Below are 23984 nucleotides of genomic sequence, written 5' to 3'. Positions count from 1 at the left end.
AGAATGTGTTTAAAAAAACGGTGTCAAAGAAAATAAAGAATGTGGACACAGTTCCTCAACTTGCCAATGACGTCAGTCATGTCGTCTCAGCACAAACAAAGGCAGCCTTATTAACTTTAGGAAAGCAGGTTTTGCTCTATCTTTGCAGCTTTCATTTAAACTGCATAAAGACTTTCATTACATGTTGTTGTGTGCAGTACAAAAGCTATTTAACACCTTTCAGAAAGTACTGTAACACCTTTTAAGCTCCTGCAACCATTGAAGCAACATGTTCGTGAACGATATCTGCGTTTTTTTATATGAGCACCTTGCCTTTTATCTTATTGTTTCTAAAAAATGATGTTCTTGCAGCAGAGGGGAGTGGAAAGAAAGACCCTGACTGCATGAAGGTAATTCATATGTATTATTCATCTCTGCCTCTTCCATTTATACTTACAGTTGGCTGCAGTTGTATACAATGAAACAGCTAGTGTACACACTGGATGAGAGGCTGCTTGCTGCACTCTTATGCTGTTATTGCATGTTTTGCATTTTTACATTCCCACAAATACATTATATTCCATTCTATCAAAATGAGGACTTAGCAATCATAACATAGGTGAATGTATGCATTAAATGTATCTTCTTGGCTGCTGTTTCAACGGTGAGTATCCTCTCTGCTGACGCATAATGTGGTGTAAATTAGTCATCATTGTAGTTATGAAACAGCAGCAGAGCTTGTCCACTCTTCTTCACAGATTTACAGAGAAAAAGGTTGAAATGTTGCTGCATGGTCCGTGAGCCTGTCATGGAGGAAATCATTTTTCTGCGGCACCATCGCTTTCAGATGTGGTCAAACGGCACGTTCTCCTAATGCAAAAAAGAACACACATTTTTTAAAATGAAGTGTTTTGAGAGAAATGACTTGTGGGGGGAGAGTCCCTTCATGGAGACGAGTAATATAAACTCACAGAGAGAAAGCTGTGTGGGAGACAAGAACCAGTTTCATAAAGTTTTCCATCAGCAGGGACCACCTCTGTATTTCAGAGCTGACAAACGACCAACCTTTATTACTCATTAAAATTGTATTGTATATAAATCTCTGCTCAAGTTTGACTAAAATGTTTCCCTAACAGCAAGCAGATTTAATTAGAATTGTTATGTGAAGTAATGAAATTACAGCATTTGCTGGAAACGCTCTAAGATATTAATAAATGTTTTGTATATTCTTTGTCTTAAACATCCTCATGTATTGAAACAGCTGGCTTTGTAAAAAAATACGATCAACAGAACACCGGGTATTTTCGAGCCTTAAAGAGCAGCCTCTTAAGTAATAATGAGAGTGAGAAATGCAGTGCATTTGAGTGAAAACCCTGATTAATTATGTATGATTAGAGGACTCTTAAAAGCTTTGAGGAGAGAAAAGAAAGAAACTACATAAACAGAACATGAAGTCCAGAATGGCAGAAAGGATAAGAGACGTGAAATTGTAAATGAACCTTAAGTATACAGGTGACTGCAGAATGATGAGAGATATTGCTTCTGCATTACTGGACACCGGCTGACCGGTTGTGTACAGGTCATGTCCCACTTACTGAGGTCCATTGCTTGCAATTTGTGTATCAATGTTTTATATTTGAAATGTATTGTATATAATTTGTATTTATAATATAAAATGTTTTATAATAACATGTGTTTCAGATACATAAAGACATTCTGCAAATGTCCTTGCATTCATCTAAATATTTATCTTATTTGACTGCTGTTGAGATCCAACCGATAGAAGTGGTGGTGTGTTAATACAAGAGGAGATAACAGTGTTTACCCAGTATATTCTTGGAGCTACATGTATGTTTTATCAAAGAATGAGTCACTGAGCAGAGGTCATTTGGAAATATGATTTCAGCAGGAAATACATTCAGACATGCAGGTCATGCTTTACAACTCCGATAACTTCCACAGACCTCTGTTGCTTTTATTCCTCCTTTCTTTTCCTCACTCTTCCTCCCTGTCAGTGGCATCATGCATGTTTTCACCTCTAAAGTGATTGTACCTGATTTATATGACAGGCCTTTAACCCCGTGTGTGCTTGTCCATCAGCATCAGGCAGAAAACACCCAAGGGCATGTGTGAGCAGGACCAAATCTGGCTCTCTGTCGTTCAATGGCTGTAACCTCCAACTAGAATGCACTCCAACAAATCACATGCACATGGTGGGATGTGAGTCAATCGCACAAGGTGAGAAGTGCTACGGGTTGTACGCATCCAAAAATATATCTCTACCTGATAGCAACGATCTTAGTGAACTGTTTATTTTTGACAAAGTACATTTTTGTTGTTATGTAAATCATAGGAATAGAGAGTATTCTGAATGTACAATCATTGGCAATTCAACAAAATCCCACCCTTTGATTCAAACTTTTACTTTTTAGATTAGGCCTGCACAAATTAATTAGTAGTGAAAAACGGGCCGAAGAAAGAGGGCATTTCTTCAATATTGTAATGAATCTCAATACTAAGAGGGAGAATACCAAATGTAATGTTGTCTCCACCTGCAGTCAGTTGATGGCAACAGAGTAAAAGTTTCAATGTGGTAATGGCCCCACCTACTGGTCATGAATAGTATTACCATCTGAAATTAGCTTGTGGAGGTTATCCATCATTAATATAAGGCCTATATTACAAATAGTTATGTTAATGAAATGAATTAGTTGAATTAAATAATCAATTAGGAGTCAGTTAATTAGTTGGTGAACAAAAATGCCAACAACATTGGCCCCAGCTTCACAAATCTGATGATGTGGCCATTCTCTCTGAATGATAGTGTAATTAATGGATTTTCTTTTGGATTTCAACTGTTGGTTATGCAAAACAAATAACGATCATCTTCTAGGATTGCCAAGTGTTTTCTCAAATGTTAAAAACGAAATGCTTCTTGGTGCAATACAATATTATTACAACAGCTAGATCATTGTTGACTTATATTAACAGCTGACTGGCAGAGGAGTAAGATTAGGCAACTTATTTTAAACTGTTGGGTAATTTAATGTATGACACAAAAATGCATCATAGTACTAGTTTTTCTTTTTTTCCCTACGCATTAAAAGTAGAACCAAATAGATAAAAGCAAAGCTAAGGTAGCCTATGGTGGGCTGCAACAGTGCTGTCACTGAGTAAAATAGCTTTTTATAACACAACACTACAATGTAAGTGAATAATTTATAATTGGTCCCAATCTAATTGATAATGTACCCCAATCATATTTGGGGCATATTTCATAATTTACTCAGTCTCTATTCCATGTAAGCTTATGTTTATGCTATGATATGGACTATTTAATATGGAAAAAGTGGAGAATTTACATATCCCAAAGACGACCATCCCTTGTTTGACTGTGTTTCTATACACCGATTGAATGTATATGTATACTGTAGGTATGTATGGACACATGTGTGTGCATATGTACATGTGTAGACATTTTCCATTTCAAACAATCCCTGTGTACTTTTTCGTTTTTATTTTATTTTGACTAATTTTGTTTGCTATTTCATTTGTCATTTTCGGGTCTCTAAAAATATATGATTTGAAAAACTGTACTTTTAATATAATGTGACCCCAAATAAATAAAGAATAAAAAATAAAAAAAGATATGGACTATTTACATATTCATTAACATATCTTTGAGTTTAGACAATGAGTACATTTTTCAAAAATATAAATAAAGTTGTTCTGTAGTTCCCGGAAATGGGTTGTTGTGGAGATTTCAAAATAGAACTCATTTTACTTGGTGATCACGTGACTCCTCTGTTTACAGGCATCCGGAGAAACATGGAGGACACCGCTGGCAGTAATCCCCAATCTCTCGGATTTACAGAGAAATTAAAGTCTTGGCTCTCCTGGTCATGGACCTACGTGTGCTTCATTTGGTTCGGCATGGTTCTGATCATGATATACGTCCTCTGGAGCCCGCTGAAACTGCAGGAAACTCTTACCTCAGGTGAATGAAAGCAAGTGCTAGCTAGCTATTGTTAGCATCGGCTAGCTGGCTTTAGCTGACAGCAAGCGGGAGCTGTTCGTTTGACAGTCCGGTTTCTGACTCATTCATGCACACATAAAGAAATGTTTTGGTTAGTTCGTAGTCGACCCTTTACATACGTATGTCACCTCTGCGTTGTTTTATTTCAAACAGCAGCGTGTATCGGATGTATTCACGATTGGGTAGTTTATTGTTGTGTGCTAATTTTTGCACAATGTAACCGGGAAAAGGTATAAGGCTACATGCCACCGGCTTTACTAATCTTATTGCCATGCTTTTCTGTTGAAATGTGGTTTGGTGCATGTTTTTTTTAATTGCACGGTCCCAACATAGGACACGTGGTAGCATTATGGCAGAATACTAACTGTCTCCCCTTCTTCTTTCAGCCTCAGTGTTTCTGAATACACTGACCCCCAAGTTCTATGTGGCTCTCACTGGAACCTCATCTCTCATCTCTGGACTCATCCTTGTAAGTTATTCCTTGCACCGTAACACCTCTGTTTAATATTAACCATTTGTACAAATATATTTGATGCTAAGCCACTTACTTCAATACAATCAAATCGTCCCAAATTCTGTGTTCTTTTTCAAAAATACAAGATTAAACACAGTGGTCAAAGCCTAGTTTAAGTAAGGAGTGACACTATTAAATTAAATGCTCTAATGAAAAATAAATTCTAGTACACTCGGTGCATTTGATTTTAAACTGAGGGGGTGAAAACACTTTGCGAGAGTGGAGCAGAACAAAGGTTGAATAAATCAGAATAATTTAGAAGCAATAAACAAACAAGAGTTATCTTATGTTGGCAAGGCTATGTAGAATAAAGATATCAAGATGTATGTACTGAGAATAATGGCATGCAGGGAGCAAAATGATCTTTTGCCAAATGGCAAGTTAAGGTTAGCATTTGTCCAGCCACTCAATAAATTACCATTGTATACGTTTTCTTGGCAAGTGTGCAGTCATCTTTAAACCATAAGGTTGTGGGTTCGATCCCATTCCGTGCAGTCAATATGTCGATGTATCTTTGGGAAAGATACTTAACCTTCAATTGCTCCTGATTTGCCAAAAGTGTGTGATTTGTGTGTGTGGATGTCGGTTCCCTAGAGCAAGTGACACTGCTCTGTATGAATGAGTGTGAACGGGCGAATGACTCATAGTATGTAAAGCGCTTTGAGGGGTGGAAAAGACCTGACGAAGCGCTTTATAAGTAGTTAATTTACCATTTAATGTTGTGCTCTCGCACTGATGTAATGTAGATGAACAGATTTTTCGCAGGGGAGAAAATAAAAAGATTTTGATTTCCAAAAATACCAGCTCACGTTTATCGTCAGTATAGCGAAAGAGCCTTATCTTCTCTTTTAAATGGTATTTTGGGCAGAGATTAAACTCCATTATTGCATTAAATTAGTTTTTGGACGCTTCCATGGGCATGGCAAAATATTGTAAGAAGGATCCACGGTGTAGTGATTAGAAAGCAATTGCCACGAAAGGATCACTTACCTAGCTTTTATTTTCTTATTGCATACTTTATAAAAACATGTTTTTTCTTCCGCAGATATTTGAGTGGTGGTATTTTCGTAAATATGGGACCTCGTTCATTGAACAAGTGTCAGTGAGCCACCTGCGTCCGCTGCTGGGGGGAGTGGAGAGCAGCTCCACCACTGGTCTGTTTGCTTCAGTTAATGGAGAGGCAGAGCCCAGGCCCAGTGTTTCTGGTAAATATGCATATAATACAAACTATCACAGCAATGCGACTCATAATACTACTAGCACTAATAGAGACTGTCTTTCTTTCGATAGAGTGTAAGGTCTGGAGGAACCCTTTAAATCTGTTCAGAGGAGCAGAATACAACAGGTATGTGTAATTCAGATTTAGCAGTATGGAGTGCATCTCATAGTGTGTCTTTGTCCAAGAAAATTGCTTTATTTCTGTTCACACATTGCGGATCATAAAACTGTAGCTGAACTGTTATTATTTTATATTTTACACTACAGGTACACCTGGGTGACAGGGAAGGAACCCTTAACCTACTACGATATGAACCTGTCTGCTCAAGACCATCAGACCTTCTTCACAGGAGACACTCCACAATTACGGCCAGAAGATGCTGGTAAGTTTTACTCCGTGACTAGCAATCAAACAAAGATGTCATCTTTTTTTGTTTTTAAGAATGTTCAAGCAAAAGACTGCTCCTTGGAAGAGATATCTCTGGTTCCTTGTAAATGTTCAAACAGAAATGTTTCTTTGTTCTTTTCTTTGAGTTTTTGACTTGGAAAAGTGAATTGATTGCGAGTCAACATGGATATTAACCTAGAGTTTCATCTCATTACAGTTATGCAGAAAGCCTGGAGAGAGAGAAATCCTCAAGCCAGGATCAGAGCAGCCTACCAGGCCATCGAAATGAACCAGGAGTGAGTCCTCCTCTTACTCAGTTTTCTACTGTCTCTTTAAATATTGTATTAATAAGTATAACTCTGTATCTTCTAAATATTATTTACTGTACTGTTGTAATGCATTTAGTACGCAAACGTTTTTTGTAATTATGCTTGCTTTAATTACATAAATAAACAAATACATTTAATAATATTATGGCCTTTTAATTTGGGCTTTCGTGTTCAAATGATTTCCTTAATGCTCTACATTTTTGAAGTGCATGCAAACAGGACGGGCTGTTGAAATCTGTCTCTTTGTGTCTTTTATTTGTGTGCAGATGTGCTGCAGCCTATGTGCTCCTAGCAGAGGAAGAAGCAACAACTATCACAGAAGCTGAACGCCTCTTCAAAAAAGCATTAATTATTGGTAAGAATCGATTAACATAAACATTAAGTTAAGCAATCATACACGAGAGGCCGTTCTTGAACGTCTTGAACGTCATTACTTGAGGCCGTTCTTGAACGTCATTATTGGTACGACAGTACTGCGGCAGGAGTGTACTGGAGTGTATGATTGCGATTCTATAACACAAACTATCATTGTAATCAACAATATCGTAAAATAATTTCATAATGTGGGCTAATTTGCTCCCAAACCTACACTTTGCTTGAGTTAATCTCCGTCAGAAAGTAGTTCCTATAAAGTAGTTCCTTTGGTAACGCTAGCCGATCAATCGAACACTCCTGCTTCCCCGCTTACAGTTATTGATATAATTATAGTAAATAATATATTATTAACCAATTTATTGAAAACAATTTATTGACAACAATTCTTGAATTAGGCTATTTATTTATTTATTTATTTACATATTTAACATTTTGGCTTCCGAATGAAGGTGGATGTTCATGCTGCCATTAAAAGTGCAATTTTTGAAACCGCTCTCCATGAACTCCATGCCAGACTTTTTTGCAGGTGGTGCTGTGGTGTTCACGGGTAGGTTATCGGAAGAGCTTTCCTCCAGTGGCCGTTTCATGGCGTGTCCCGGACCGGCAAAAAGCGCATTGCTCCACATCTTTCTGTTGTCCAGAGATGGAGCCCAGTAGCTGCGAAGCGATGACTCATTTTTATGCCCGCTAACGGACATGATTTCTCTGGCCTCCAACCCTGCCTCCGCCAGCCGCTGTATGCAGGTGCTTCTGCAATGGTTTGTGTAACGCTTAGCAGTGCCAGCCTCTTCACTAATGCGGGTCATCATGGACCCCAGGCTGTTCACCCCCAAGGGCTCCATGCTATACCACACCGCATCCCCAGGCTTCACCGACTTCCTTGGATGGTGGTAGAAACTAGAAAGCCTTTGCTGATTCGGGCAGTGTTGATAGGTAGGCCTCGAACGAAGCTACTGGGCAAAGGGCATTGCCCGGCTCCTCAAACATTGCTCCTCTCCTGTTCTGGCGCTCCCTGTCGTTGTGGCATTTATGATTTTTAGTTTCCTCGTTAAATGCCATCGTCACATATTTGGTGCCTTAAGGATAATTTAAAAAAAAAAAAAACGAATGTTAGGCAAGTTTGACCTTTTTGAAGCAACAACAAAGATAATAACAATGATGAAATAATAAGAACAATACTGAGGCCCCCCAAAAAATCAAAATTAACTATAAAATCTGACATTTTGTAGCTAACGATTTTCCAACGAGAGACAATGTAACAGTGTAACGGCTGTGTGTCGCTATGGAAACCACTACTTCTCTGCTGCTTTCTTGTTCCAGTTCGAAAAGAAAACTGCAGGCAGTTTGCTTTTAGGCCCAACGGTATACCGTTTTTCTCAGACGCGGAGGGATACTGACTTGTTGTGAAAAGGCACGTTCTATTTGACCGTTGTTTGATCGTGGAATCAAACACGCCTATTGACCAATCAGAGAGCTTGTTCACCTATGTGTTATAGAATAATGCATATTAAACCACAAGGCTCAATAGCTGAATGATAGCTAACTAGTTTAGGAATAACTACACCCACTTTTATAAATAGTAATGCAACATGCCATGCCACACCCTGTGCAGTGCCAGCAGCGCAGAACGGCTATAAATAGATCAGGCCACATCTGTCCACAACCTCTTGTGATGTAGTCACAGGTGCAATATGCCATCAATGCATCATTGCTTTTCCTCTACGCAAGACCACAAGCTGTATCCATGATATTCTTGTTTTAAAATCGATTGACTGATGAGTGTTGATTAATCGTCTCACATTTTCTGTTTGCCATCCACAGCTGGAAAAGATATCAACTTACTGGTGTACATTAAACGTAGAATGGCAATGTGTGCACGCAAGCTGGGCCGGATTAAAGAAGCAGTTAAAATGATGAGAGATGTGAGTGTTATTTTTTTTGTATAAGCATGCATCTGGGGCAACATGTACTATTATTAAAACATTGGTCTTAAAGAAGTACAAAACAAAATCCATATTTATTGTGTGATATTTTCAATGTTCACAGTTAATGAAGGAGTTCCCACTGTTGGGAATGTTAAATATACACGAAAACCTCTTGGAGGCGCTTCTAGAGCTTCAGGCATATGCTGATGTCCAAGCAGTCCTCGCCAAATATGACGGTAAAACGCAAGAAATCTGAAGAAATTATACTATGTTTGCACTGAAATGTTCTCATTGCTTGACAAAATATGAGATATGTCACATGACTCCCAATTTCCTCTGCCACTGTAGACATCAGCTTGCCAAAATCAGCCACTATATGCTACACATCAGCACTATTGAAAGCACGGGCTGTATCAGATAAGTATGTGTCCTTTTGGTTTGAAATATCCTTTGAATCTTGCATAGCACTCAGTATCTTTTAAAACCTGTTTTGTATGTCAGCACTAAGAGCAGCTTTAATAACGATGTGAGCTGCTACAGTGTGTCATCTGAGGTGATTTGTCTCAGGTTCTCTCCAGAGGCCGCGTCACGGCGAGGGCTCAGCACGGCAGAGATGAATGCTGTGGAGGCCATACACAGAGCTGTTGAGTTCAATCCACACGTGCCAAAGGTCAGTCACCACACGAATACACCTGACACTGAATCTGATGGTTGCTGCGGGTCACGAACAACCAATCATGACTTTTTGTTGTGCTATAGGATAATAACCTTGTGATAAATGATAGTTTTGCCATTTTATGCTACTGTTATAATGATAATATTTGCATACCCTTTTTATCAGCAATGAACTTTTAATTCTTAAGACTATTCAAATATTGAAATCTGAATTTGATATCCTTAACCTCTTAAATAAAGCGTAAAATAATAAAATCACACAACCAAAGAAAATCAATAACATTAATCTCTCCGTTGACTACAATGTGTAAGGTCCACACACAATTCCCAAGTCTTATTTTCATTGGGAAAACCCTGTTGTTTATTCTGGCAACATGCTGGCATGTACGATAAGTGGATAAAGTCATTATCGGGACAGACCTTGTTGTGCCTGTTCCTCATTTCAGGACTAGACCTCTGTGTGGCCTGCGTGCATCCTGTTTCAGTTACACACACATAGTGAAACATATGCGTTCAAGTTTGTTTTCATCCATGCAGCTGCTATGCTGGAAATGGATTGGATAGATTTGGGTAGAATTTCTATATTTAGTCTAATAGCACCATTTCCCCTGCCATGCATAACTGCCACACAGAAATAATCATGAATAACTGGCAGACGGATAAACTATCAGTCCTAAAAGGTATAGGTGATTTATGTCAGCAGTAACAGGTGCTGTAACATACAAATAGAGCGCTCTCATTATTCCAGACATGCTATGCACTGGCTCACCAGCAGGTGGCGGTGTGGGTCTTTTAAACGGGAGCTCTTAATTCCTTTTATCACACCTGAATTCTCAGAATTAGACAATAAAGCTTATATATGATTTGGGTGATTATTGTAATTAGTATTAATCAGTCAAAATAAAATCCAACACTTTTTAAAATGTGAAATGGCTGCATTCCACCTTTTTATCAACTACACTTACAAGACAACACAATATGTTTGGCATCATACAGCATTGTGTGTTTTGACAGGTAGTATAGTTTGGATTCCACATGTAGGTCCCTAGGAATACTGTAAAGGTATGACGGATTCATTGGTTTCAGTTGCGTAATAAGAAATGAGCTCGTTAAACAACTGAACCACGGAGAACATATCACTGGATATCCTTCTGGCCTCTCACATCAGTTCCCACAGGATTAGATGTCACACGTGCACACACCGAGTTATACACAAGTCTTGCTGCCGAGTTGTGTCTCAGTTTGGCCTTTGTAGGGTGGTGTTGTTTCATCTCGCTGTGTGTGTGTGTGTGTGTGTGTGTGTGTGTGTGTGTGTGTGTGTGTGTGTGTGTGTGTGTGTGTGTGTGTGTGTGTGTGTGTGTGTGTGTGTGTGTGTGTGTGTGTGTGTGTGTGTGTGTGTGTGTGTGTGTGTGTGTGTGTGTGTGTGTGTGTGTGTGTGTGTGTGTGTGTGTGTGTGTGTGTGTGTGTGTGTGTGTGTGTGTGTGTGGCCAGCCTTTGATTTTAAAGTGAGGGCCCTCATTTCCACTGTCTTTCCAGCGGCTCCCTCCCCCACTGTGCCCAGAGGCAGCCATCCTCTCTCCTCTCATCACGTACCCTCATCCTGTTTCTTATCCTCTCATGTTCCCTCATCCCCCGTTCGAGCCAAACAGAGAGTCTGATGTTGGCCAACCTTAGGACATTTGTAGCACCCTTTCACAGGGAATTATTGCTAGGCTCATCTTTCAGCCTTTGACTGGCATCTGGTGCTTAATCAGGCCTCAACCAGTTGTGTTTTGACTTGCTGAATGTAAATGTGCCAGTTGGGAAGAAGGGGGGTTGTTGCTTTGTGTTGTCTGTAGGGATGCTCCGATCGTCAATTTTGGGGCCGGAATCAGTATCGGCCGATCCGATCGAGTGGGTGGGCCTAAATGGAAGATTTAAACATCTCTTTAAATCTTCCATTTAAAGTGATGTTTAAAACTGAGTTAATGCTCATTCACTGGAGCTTCCACAAACAACAATCAACTTAATTATTACATTCAAATGATGTACATTATTCAAGTTTACATTCACTTTGGAGAATAACACGGGAGAAATGAGCGGAAGCGCTCTCTTTTCCTCTCTCCCCCTCTCCCTCTCCTGACAGCCTGTCAGTATTTCATGCAGCTCACTGATCTAGTAATGAGTGACCCGACAGTGAAGAATAAATATATTTATTATAACTAGTTTAGCTTGTTCCAGAGGTAGATAAAATAGCTAAGTGTGTTAGGTCTAACTCTTGTGTGTTTCGCTCCGCTTACCGGTCTGGCGGGCGGAGCTGCAGGATTTCAGCTTCACACACACATTGTATTCCGCTATTTTACTGTCTTTTTCGGACACCTTAAAATAATGCCAGACCGGTGAAGCCATTTTGGCGAGCTTGTTTTTGCCGTGCACAGAGAAAAGTGTCACGTATTTTACGTCATGCAATCGGCTCTCGCGATCGGCATGTTTAGAGAGCACCGATCGATCGGTAGAGAGTGAGTGTCGGCCGATCTCGATCGGTGACCGATCGATCGGTAGAGAGTGAGTGTCGGCCGATCTCGATCGGTGACCGATCGATCGGTAGAGAGTGAGTGTCGGCCGATCTCGATCGGTGACCGATCGATCGGTAGAGAGTGAGTGTCGGCCGATCTCGATCGGTGACCGATCGATCGGTAGAGAGTGAGTGTCGGCCGATCTCGATCGGTGACCGATCGATCGGAGCATCCCTAGTTGTCTGCTATGATGAGTGCACCTGTGACTTCTGCCTTTTAAACACAGGCTGGCCTGTCGCCCCCTTAAGTAGGATTTGCAAAGGGCTTTCGTCCAAAAGTTCACTAATTCTGTAGTCTTTGTAGATTTAATTCTAGCTGCCTAAATAGTGTACAAATGTGGGCATACTTAAGCAAAAGGTCAGTCTTAGGTTAGAAAGTTATCAGCCGATCATATAGGGCTTCATCTAATGGATACTTCCGATATTAAATCATCTATTATTCTTTTCTGTACAGCATAATCAAATAACTAGTTTTATAACAGCTTAATTTCATATGGCGTTAGAGGAATGAATTTTCCTTATAGATGAGAAGTTATAGTTAAAGGTCACATGTCATGGCCATTTCCACTGATCATAATTCCATTGTTGAGGTCTACTAGAATAGATTTATACTGTGCAATTTTCCAAACTCACATTGGTTTCACATACAGCAGCATCTCTGTAAAGTATTTGTATTCAGCAGTATTCACTCTCTCCACTAAACGGCTCGTTGCAGCTCTCCCCCCCCCCCCCCCCTCCCTGTGAGCCCAGTGTGCTCTGATTGGTCGGGACCAGTCGGGACGTTGTGAATCGCGCTAAGCTCCGTGGAGCTGTGATTTCCTTGTTTAGCGATACACAGCGAAACACAGCCAAACTCACCCTGAGCACACAAAGTCACAGCCGAAGTAAAAACAATAAGTGTGGCTTGATATGGAGTAAGAAAAAGGTTGATAAACGCTGTGAGAATGGGTCTGCAGAGAGAATTTCTCCGCGATCCCAACTGTCTGTTATCAGCCTGCAGCCAGGGAGGAGAAATCAGCAGAGCTGCCTGCACTGAGTGTGTGTGTGAGGAAGTCCGTGGATTGGTCAATTTGGACCAATCAGCGGGGGCTTAACGTAACGGCTCCGCGGACGTGACGTAACGTAACGGCTCCACGTATTGGTCCATTTCGTTCCAGGGACCACATGACATCATGATGTACCCGGAAGAATCAAATGGACAGTGACGTATCTCCAACGAGGCGTTTTGGGGAGGTATTTTCTGTTTTAGAGTTTTACTCCCTACATGGTGTACTTTGAGGGTTTTGACTCTGCACACCGTTTACATGCATAAAAACCTTCATAACACACAAGGGGACGGGCAATAACCGGAAAAGCATGACATGTCACCTTTAAGCAATTATCTGAGGTGATAAGTAACTAAGTACAGTTACTCAAGCACTATACTTAAGTACAATTTTGAGATACTTGTACTTCACTTGAGTGTTTCCATTGTATGGTACTTCTACTCCACTACAATTCAGAGGTAAATGATGTACTTTTAATACACTAAATTATATTAGTAGCTTAAATTACTTAACAGATTGTGATGACTAATGTGAAATATAATCAACACTTAAATAAGACTTTAGTTACACCTGTAGTAATATTTACCGCATACAAAGTCATTAAAGCTAGCTGCACCTGTACCAGCTTTGATAACACATGAATGCATTAATGATTATAATGAATACATATGATATATATCATTCTTAAATGGGCCAATCTGCATAGCGAGTACTTTTACTTTGAGTAATTTAAGTATATTCTGATGCTTATACCTGCTACACTGAGCTGGAGTACAGAGTCTAGTACTGTAGCATTGACAAATCTGAATCCATGGGAATATAGTGTATTTTTAACCATCATCATCATCATCATCATCATCATCATCAATGTACCAGTTAGCCATTGGTTTCAAGAAGCGTACCTGTGTGAGTGTAAGCACAGCATGTTTTAACATCAAGTTAAGGTTGAAAAGCTGAATGGACAAGTGGAGTAATGAGGGAACAATGGCGGGTCAAGTATTAAGTGTGTGGGTGTGTTATCAAGCATGCCAAGGAGATTATATATGAATTTCATACTAGGCTGTATCACATGAGCTTATCCAAACTGCTGTAGCTATACACACACTAAACCCACATCCGCACACACATGCTTCAGTCTGGTTCAGTGCACACCGCCCTCCTCCCAAACTACCCTTTCCCTCGCAAGCTCTCCATCTTGCCCCGATTTACTTCCCCCAACCTTCTATTTGCCTCCACTCCTCATCTTCTTGTCCTTCTCTATTTATCCCCCTCCTCCACATTTAGTTTCTTCCATCTGTCTGTCTGTTCCAATCAGCCTCTCAAGCAGCCAGCGGTTTAAAAACTGACAGTTTTCTGGATGCTTGGACAGCTGATCAATTGTTCCTGCTATCTAAATCTGTTGTACATTGAAATGTGCCACCACTTAGGTCCATGCACGGTTATTTTGAAGCAGTTTGGGTGACCTGATCCCATCTACTTTGCTAGTTTACTCCACTTTGGAAGGCGGTTTCTCATCTCACCCAATTCTGGTTGACATGTTCTCCTCTAGATCACATGGCAAGCCTTAAACATGCGGACCTTTTCTTAGTTTACCTCTGAAATTGCCTTTTTGGTTTGTAAATTGATACAGAGCAGCAGTCGTGGGTTTGTTCTGTATTAAGATGGATGAGGTTTGATTCAGACAAGGCAAAGGGAGGGAGTAGAAAGGAATGGCCCACTTTAGAATAAACGCTGTGAGCTGTCTGCCACTGTCCTCAGTCGAGGTTGGAGTAGCTGGCTGAGCCTTTTACTCACTGCAGTTGAGATTCTTAATCTGCCACACCTGTTTGACTTTATGTTCCTTCGCTGAACACGTGTATGTTTGTCCGACCCTTATAGAGCCACTCCAAGGCTGATGTCATTGTTGCCTGTGTGTCCCATTGTGAGCAGCAAAGTGCCGCAGATTCGAATCGGAAGGCAGCTTATGAGTTATGCTCTGGGCTTATGACTGCCCGGGGATAAAAGGAGAACACATGAAACCCAATCCCTTCATCAAAGAGGCGACAGGGAGTGGAGAAGCAGGCCGAAGAACGAGAGGGTGGTGGGGGGGGTCGGCACCGAGGACTGAGGTGTCACCAGGTCTAATACTGTGGCATGTGAGGAAGGACAGCTGAGCAGCCAGCCCCTCTAAATGGTTAATCTTAAAACACAGGGGACCCACACCTACAAGGGTGCCATTTACTGGTTATTCAATATAGCAAACAGACTCAAACTGAGGCAAAGATATGTGTAACACTGTTCAATCAGAATACCTTTATTTCTCCCACAGAGGGGACATTTACATTTGTTAAAGCAGAAAAGAGCCAAAGACAGCTTAATGTTTACTAAGAAGCATGCATACATCTAATTTTAACCAAAATGACACATTTGCTTGCCAACGGATTGTCCATATCCTATGCGCTCAATTAAAGCCAGCTTCCTACTCATCCTGGGTTCTCTTAAAGTGTGTATGTAAAACAAAATGTATATTATTTGTCAGAAACAGTGGTAGTTTTGCTTCTAGAGCTGGCTGACTGCCTTGACTCTGGTGCCGGGGGAGTCGAGGATGGCAAATGGTTTGTGATCGAAAGAAAGGAGACCAAAATGGTGAGGAGGATGAAACCTGGCAGTCAAGTGTCTTGGCTGGAGCAGAGAGAGCTGAGTTAAGTCAGTCAGACAGAGGATAAGCTATAAGGTCAAACCAGCAGCTTCTCGTCGTCCTTAGCTGCCGATCCTTGTAACGTCTACAGAGGATGTCAAGATGGAAAGAGAAGAGGCTAGAAGATAAGTGAGGAGTGTTCACACCTGTTTGGAAGTGGCGAGCTGTCACCCATGAGGGTGAGAGATTCAGGAGGTGGCCAGCGGGAGACAGATGGGTAGGGTGGGCTGTCTGCAGAGAGCATAATACACAGAAATATGGCTAGAATACAACAATGATGATATTGGCAGGAGCAGGAAAGCGAGCATGAGGAGGAAGACGGGGATGAGCCAGGCCGTAGTTGCTGTAGCTGTGATCCTGAGGGGTGAGAGTGGAGAAGAAGGGTAAGGCAGGGGGAGATGGGTGAAGCATCACGGTCTGGCCGGCCAGATGGATGGATGGCTGGCTGAGCATGTGACCATGGAAGGGATTAGACAGGATTAGCTGTGGGGTAACCTTCCCAAAGTGTCAGTCTGAGATCCAGAGTGCTGTGAAGCTGGCCGCCTGGGAATCCAGCCCAGGGGACACACACGCACACACACACACACACACACACACACACACACACACACATACACTCCTGCCACACTTGGCACCACAGACATATATTTCGTAGAGTGGCATGTTCAGCAAAGTCAACGCACACCCATTATTGACTCGTGTTTGGACAGAGGTAGGCCTGAACTTAAAATAGATATTGAAGAAATGCAGTACACTTAATTCTGTTTTTTAATTTCTAGATGTTTGTTTACTGTAATATCAGAAAGCATACCTGTTCTACATGTTTTAACTCTGGGATGTGGGCCTTGGTCAGCAGAGTGAACCGACTGACTCACTGGGACAAACTTACACAGTAGGGGAGGAGAGGGGGGGGGGTGAGCATTCATGGAATGAGTGTACTGTACTGTAACAATAACACACACTCGCAGAGCTTTGGAAAGCTTCTCCTTCCCACCTCGATCAATTGCAAAATAACGCCGACAACAAATACTTCACATGAAGAAAATATGTTTTAGTCTGCAGGGAGATGGCTAGAGGGAATTGCTCAATGAAATAAGTGAAGTGCTGACTGAGATACAGGGAGAAGATGTGAATGAAACTATTAGAGTGGATTCAATTGGCTTTTAACCATCGGCGGAAAACCAAACCTTCATCTGAAGGTTTTATGCTGACAGTTGCTTATTCCTCATTCAGAAACATCCCATTTCAGTAGTCTTTTTTTTCACAAAAAAATAAAATATTTGGTCTCCTTTGCTTTATGGTCATTTTTCGCCGGCACTTTGCATTTATGCACTATATAGAGAACGAGTATGGTGACAGCAAATGTTTGCACACGATGGACGTTGCAATTGTTTGCCACTATTTCTTTAAATAATTTAAATCAACTGTAGTTTGAGTTTTTTAGCCAAGAGATCAGACTCATTTTTGACTGCAGCATAAAGTGCTGCAATAACATACTTATCTGTCATTCTTTTCAAGTTCAGAAGCCAAAAAGCAATATGGCACTGACGTCCTATTCCTTCCTCTTTCTGTCTGCAGTACTTATTAGAGATGAAGAGCCTGATCCTTCCTCCTGAGCACATCTTGAAGAGGGGTGACAGCGAGGCAGTGGCATATGCTTTCTTCCACCTGCAGCACTGGAAGAGGGCAGAAGGAGCCTTAAACCTACTACACTGCACCTGGGAGGGCAGTACGTACCACTACCACCTTCTCTATTCAATCCCACTGCTTTGAATATTACATTTTGTTTTGTTAATAGTTTTGAAATCATACTTTTTTCTTTGGTATCATTGAATACCAAAACACATAATTATATGTATTGTCAAAATTCACAATAACATACTTGTTGTGTTTGTCATCTTAATTCAATTTCCCATTTTTGCTTTTCCAGCCTTCCGGATAATTCCCTACCCACTGGAGAAGGGTCACCTGTTTTACCCCTACCCAGGATGCACAGAAACAGCAGATAGAGAACTGCTGCCCTGTAAGTGTTATAGCTACGCATAGCTGTACAAAGTTGCAATTGATTTGCTTCAGTTTTTCTTGTTCATCTGCACTGCTTATGACTTTGTCACTTTCTTTTTCGGACAATGCTTGCTTTCTCTCCAGCGTTCCACGAGGTGTCTGTGTACCCAAAGAAAGAGCTTCCCTTCTTCATCCTCTTCACAGCAGGCCTTTGCTCCTTCACTGCCATGCTGGCCATGCTCACACATCAGTTCCCTGAGCTCATGGGTGTCTTTGCCAAAGCAGTGAGTACTTTAATTACACATCAAATGTATATCCAAAGTTGCTGTTGTCATACAGTTGTATAAAAGCTGATTAAGATAATCTACTTTTAGTCATTACACAACAACACATTGTATGATCTTAATAGGGTAATTGTCTGAAATCTGAAATGAACCTTTTAACCCATGTAGTAATTGCTGCCTTCTATCACTGTCTGAAACACTGGAGGCTCATGAGAGTCGTAGGCTTGTAAAGTCCATGTTTACCGCCAAAACAAGCTGTTACCCAACTAAAGCTATCAGTGTCTGCAGCTGAATAACGCAAACATAACAGTGTATCTTACAGCCTCAAAGGTTTAGGAACTTTGAATGACTTGCTCTTACTGTTTATTTATGATAGAAGTGTTGTGTTATCTGTTTTTGCGAGTTTGGCAAACTCCTTACTTCGGCTAATCCTTTGTTTATGACCCTGCTGGTGCGTCCTGCCTTAACATAGACTTGTAGCAAAACAAGGCCACAGAGAACATCTAGTGCTCTTCCTTTTGTTATGGGAAAGATTGAGGGGAGATAGGATTTTTACAGCAGCCCCAGCGAGCCTGGTTTGTGTAATGTTCAGATGGAGTCCCTGAAAACCATTGAGGAAGGAACACAGCGATCCTCACTGCCTTCTGAGGGAAAACAGATTTCTGTGAATCTGCTGCTCTTCAACAGAAGATGCAAGTTACACAAGACAGTGGAGGGGTGGCAGCCTGCCGTTCCCTTGTTTATGGAAACCAGACATGCAAGCATAGTAGTTGAATATGTTTCATATATAGTCCGGGTTTGAGGAGCACTGGTCTGGCCGGGCTGATGCGTCCACTTATGAGACTATTAAAGTGTCAAGTGTATCAAGCGCACCTCAAGTGGTTTCAGAGAGAAGCCATATTGTAATATTTTAGAGGACATTTCGATATTACTAGCTAACTTAAATCACTAACATGTGTATGCTCTATTTGACCTAATATCTTAGATCTAAATCTTAGATGTTAGCGGTATATGCCCTGCTGGAAATCATAAAATGGGTGTTTGAGTTGATCCTTTTAGTTTCCTAGCATAAGATGTATATGTTTTGTTTTACCTACAGCAGAAAATAATAAAAAGTTATGATAATTGATTTGTGTAAATGCCACAACGTTGAGTTAAAGTATAGAGTTTATGCAATTGTATTACGTATGTATACATTGTCATAGGTGACCCTTATCAAAGCAAAATGTTGTATCGTACTGTAGCAACATACTGTATATCTGTCATGATTATAAGGCTCTTTACTCTTAATAGTGTCCGTCCGAGAACCATACTCGTATATCAGATTTAAGGATCCTTTAAGGATCTAAGAATGTCCTTTTGCACATGTTGTAAACAAATCCCATATTTATTCCATTTTCACTATTTATAAAATGAAAGAGAAACTGAAAGTCAACACGATTGATTTGATGTATAAAAGTGTTGATATTTCAATCATGGATAATATAAAGTGTATTCCTCTATCAGACTATATATGTCAAGCTGTTACTACAAACATTTAAAGAAAAATGATAATACTTGATGACTGTGTTTGTATTCCCTGTCTGCACCGCTACAAATCAAATGCGCTCTCAGCAACTAATGTTCATGCCTTCTTACTGCCTCCTTGTTTTAAAAAATTGAACAAGGTCAGTTTTTGTATTGTCACACTCGTCTTGTTTACAGACCAATAGGCTTAATAGTAAAACACACCAAACACAATGTTTTCCAAGCACTTTACCTGCCATTGTGTTTCTGTTTGAATCACTATTTTTGTAAATGTTTTACTTCAGGACAGAACATATAAGTTCCATAACAATGATCTAGTGAACTTGTGGGCAGGGATTTATTTGAAGTGTTTTACTTTAACATTATCTAAGAATGGATGGGAAGAGTTTTTACTGACGTCCAACTGAAGGCTCATTCTGCTTTTTCTCTCTTTCAGTTCTTCAGCACACTCTTTGCACCCCTGGGCTTCTTCGCAGACAAGATGGAAAGCTTCATGCCGTCCAGTTTTTGGCACCAGCTGACTCGAATCTGACCCCAACACACACACAAACACACACACAGCACACAGAGACACACATACACACACCAATACCACTCCAAACCCTCAGACATAAAGTGTTTGCTCTCCTGTCTTCAGCATTACTGTCCACTTGCTGCATTGTTACTGATGATGTTGGCAGAGGTTGTATCAACACGGCAATACGCTGTTCAGATCCTCTCCCACACTGTTCCAGCAGCCACAGTTTTCCAAAAGCACATTAACTGAACACTATATTAAACAATTTCACAGGGCCGTTCACCTGTCATTATGTCAGCACTGGGCAAATGGAAGTTTTTGAGTTCCCTTCAAAACCTGGCTGTAGATTACTTAGTCCAAAAATAAAAGTTGTCAGAGATTGTTCCATCACAATAAATTATTAAATCATGAAAAAGCTTAAATTGGATGTTTTTAATACTTCTAAGACTACTGTCTAATCAGATAAGTTAGTTTAAACAAGTGTCTTACTGACAACAGGAAACAAACATATTATGTACATTAAAATGTCAAATGTAGACAATTTTGCCCAATATGATACTAATTCCCGGCTCAATCATGTCTGTGTATCACAAAAGATCCCTCCGTGTATTTGGAATGAGTGCTTTTGGGTGAAATTCGGAGCCCCGCAGACATCCAATGTGGCAGATTTAAACTTCTGTAAGACCTCCTAAAAACAGAGCTGTGATTCACAGCCCTGAAAGGCCTGCAGTGTATACAACGCCTCTGCAGTTTAACAGTTGTTACCATGCCATGACACCTCAGCACTATATCACTGGGGCAACTGACGCCCCCTCAACATCACATTTTAAATGGTATTATCGCTGGTCACAGGCCTCTCATGGCATTACGCAATTCTGTTGATTGCAGTACAGATACAGAATGTTATTCGTTCGTTTGTTAGTCAACTTCTCTATTCCCCAAACAATAATGAGAGGCAAACATTGCAGTACTCGTACAGAGAATATACCAGCACAGGAAATGTAATTATATCTGTAACAAATTAGATTACCGTTTAAAGTATACGATAAGCCCTTAAAGGAGAGATGGGTGGCCACATGAAATGTTAAAGAAAATTAATGTACCATGTGATAATTATTCTATCGGACTAAAGATGCCAGCATCCCCTTGTTTTAAATTCAAATGTAAAAACTGACTCTGCCCGGTTTGACATCTTAAAGCCTGTAATGTAATATAATCCTATACTCTATGTGAAATGTAATGATTGAAGTTATGAAAAAAGGTAAAAACATACATTAACTTATGTAAAATAATGCTGCATCCTCCTAAATTTATATTACATTAACAGGTTTATTACATTTTAAACCCTTTAAGGCAGACTTGTTTACTTTTACTTTGTCAAGTTAGGTTACCTGATGTTTATTACATTATATAGATACAATACAATATAGAGTACGGAAATGTACTTAAGTCTCCACACCTTATTTAATTTTGTAGAACTTGTAAAAAAGTGCCTTGTAGTACATCCCAATACTTACTACTTACTGCAGCAACAATACTGGTATCTGTTTAGTGGCAACTCTGCTCAACATTGGATGGATTCAATTTGATAGAGCATTCACAAACTGTGATTTAACTTTTGTGTTGATTGTTCAATGGTTAGCATAATTAGATGCAGCAGCCAGGTAACAATGGCAAACACATTTGTGAAAAAGTAGAAAAGGTCCAGCTGGTAATTATGTAATGACGTTTAAAGAAAATGGTGTTACTACAGTATGTTGCAAATTTTGATTATATTTTTAATATGATCTACTATAAATTACAACAATTCTGTTTTGCATCCTGTAGTGCCTGTTTACATTTTTGACATTTGAAATGTGAAATATTGTAATGTGCAGCCGAAATGTATAAGAGTACATGCTGAAGACAGGAGACTCCCCTTGGATGAGTTTGGAAGCAAAACTCACAATAAATTCCTCTTTCAGTGTAATCTCCGTCTGTGACTTTTTTGCTATGTTGTGGAGATCTTTTTATTTTATTCTTCTTGAAATGCTACATTGGAATTGTTTTATGATTTTCTACACACTGAATAATTTACTTTAGTTGCAAGTAACTCCATTTAAACAAAAAGTGGTGTAAAAAAACATGTGTGATCCAAAATGACTACAAGAATGCCAAACAGGTCAACTCGTAATTGAACGACTTTCTGAGTAATGTGGGGGCAATATCTAAATAATTTCCCTTTTAATGGTGTTTGCAATTGCCCTACATATTTTAAGATAACTTCTGTATTGATAGGAAGTTCCTATCTTGTTCAAGGGCAAACTGCTGCCTCAGTCTGCCACCCTGCTGTGGCTCCTGGATTATATAAAGCCAAGTGCCATCATTATGATTATACCACTCCACCACCATCAGCAGATGCGTTTATGTGGCATGTTCCCAGTGAACCACTGGTAACATAATCATACTCCATACACTCAAGCTCAAGTACTGAGCAGCTGTAATGAAAAATCACTGTTAAGGACTGTTGATGGGTGTTTGCTCTCAGTGCCAGAGCCAGATTCATTCTGCAAGTTGAAACATGAATTGTTCACTGACCTCCGACTGACCTCAAAGTCATGGTAAGAGACAAAAATACAGAAATTAGAGGGTAAACATGACCATTATGGTAAAATTAGAGATACGGCAGTGTATTGTATACCCCTCTCATGCTCTTAATTTAAAAAAGAATATAAGATATGTTTGAAACATTTACAACCTTTACATTTACGGCCACTGCCAGTAGGGTTAGTAGGAAAATAAAAAAACTAAATTATGATTCTGAGAATACTACTTGTGTGGGAAAGCCATGCAGTTGGTAAATTATGTACCAACACTTAAACATTACAGTGGAAAGATGCAGCCCTGACCAGGGCCGGCCCTAGACTTATGGGGGCCCTAAGCGAGCTTTGGCTTGGGGGCCTCCCCCTGCGCATTCCCACTACACACAACACGGAACCAACTTTTGTCTTATGATGTTAGCATAAGCACACATATTGTATAAATAATAGGGCTGTCAGTCGATTAAAATATTGAATCGCGATTAATCGCATGATTGTCCATAGTTAATCGCAAATTAATCGCACATTTTCTATCTGTTCTAAATGTACCCTAGAGGAATATTTTTCAAGTTTTTAATACTCTTATTAACATATGTGTGGACAAATGTGCTTTATGCAAATGTTATTATCATTTGAACAATGACAAATATTCTCACGAATATTAAACACAACAACCTCTGAACATTACAAATATTCACCTCAATTCAACCTGGAACCTCTCTCATTCAATAATACAATACTGTGTGTGTGTGTGTGTGTGTGTGTGTGTGTGTGTGTGTGTGTGTGTGTGTGTGTGTGTGTGTGTGTGTGTGTGTGTGTGTGTGTGTGTGTGTGTGTGTGTGTGTGTGTGTGTGTGTGTGTGTGTGTGTGTGTGTGTGTGTGTGTGTGTGTGTGTGTGTGTGTGTGTGTGTGTGTGTGTGTGTGTGTGTGTTTGCAGAGCCTGTCCGACCCATGAAGCAACATAAGCGGCCGCTTAGGGCCCCGCAGCCACTAAGGGGCCCCCTAGCAAAAAAATCTCAGTACACCGTCGCCGTGATATGTATGTTTAATTAATTGTGTTAATATGCATAGATTGCCTACTCTCAAAGTCATGTATTATATTATTGAGTCAATAATATAATACATTAACCGTGCTTTACCTGAACCTCATCATGACACTAGAGTGGATGGCAGGATTGTAATTTCCCGTGTTCAGTGAATGCAACAGAGGCAAGACACCAGACCAACCAGAGAGTTGAATGGAAATAAACATCTGTCTTATTAGCTGACAGACAGGTACCTATCCTGTGAGCTGTGACAATGTTTAAAATAAACTGTCAGTCAGACTCAGAGTTTTTGAAGATGGACATAAGAAAAT

At 40.2% G+C, this 23984-nt stretch overlaps 1 protein-coding gene across 1 annotated transcript; it reads left to right on the top strand.

Moving 5' to 3' along the window:
- The first annotated feature begins 248 nt into the window (after positions 1-248).
- On the top strand, positions 249-22008 carry st7l (suppression of tumorigenicity 7 like). The gene is made up of 17 exons (XM_034083262.2): positions 249-389; positions 2080-2217; positions 3794-3976; positions 4402-4484; positions 5575-5734; positions 5820-5874; positions 6015-6130; positions 6353-6431; positions 6731-6819; positions 8661-8761; positions 8886-9000; positions 9113-9185; positions 9332-9434; positions 17295-17445; positions 17647-17739; positions 17865-18004; positions 19968-22008. The coding sequence occupies exons 2-17, from the start codon at positions 2184-2186 to the stop codon at positions 20061-20063; spliced, it is 1671 nt and encodes a 556-aa protein (XP_033939153.1). The 5' UTR covers positions 249-389; positions 2080-2183; the 3' UTR covers positions 20064-22008.
- The last annotated feature ends 1976 nt before the right edge of the window (positions 22009-23984 follow it).

Source organism: Pseudochaenichthys georgianus, chromosome 5 (genome assembly GCF_902827115.2).
Source record: "Pseudochaenichthys georgianus chromosome 5, fPseGeo1.2, whole genome shotgun sequence".
Lineage (NCBI taxonomy): Eukaryota > Metazoa > Chordata > Actinopteri > Perciformes > Channichthyidae > Pseudochaenichthys > Pseudochaenichthys georgianus.
This window is presented reverse-complemented; position numbering and strand designations above follow the sequence as displayed.

What these genes read in the sequence shown, in the direction of transcription:
- st7l (XM_034083262.2), top strand. Translation starts at nt 2,184, where the DNA reads ATGCACATGGTGGGATGTGAGTCAATCGCACAAG. An exon ending in TCATCTCTGGACTCATCCTT is followed by an intron (nt 4,485 to 5,574) that starts GTAAGTTATTCC and finishes TTTCTTCCGCAG; the next exon opens with ATATTTGAGTGGTGGTATTT. An exon ending in TGGGTGTCTTTGCCAAAGCA is followed by an intron (nt 18,005 to 19,967) that starts GTGAGTACTTTA and finishes TCTCTCTTTCAG; the next exon opens with TTCTTCAGCACACTCTTTGC.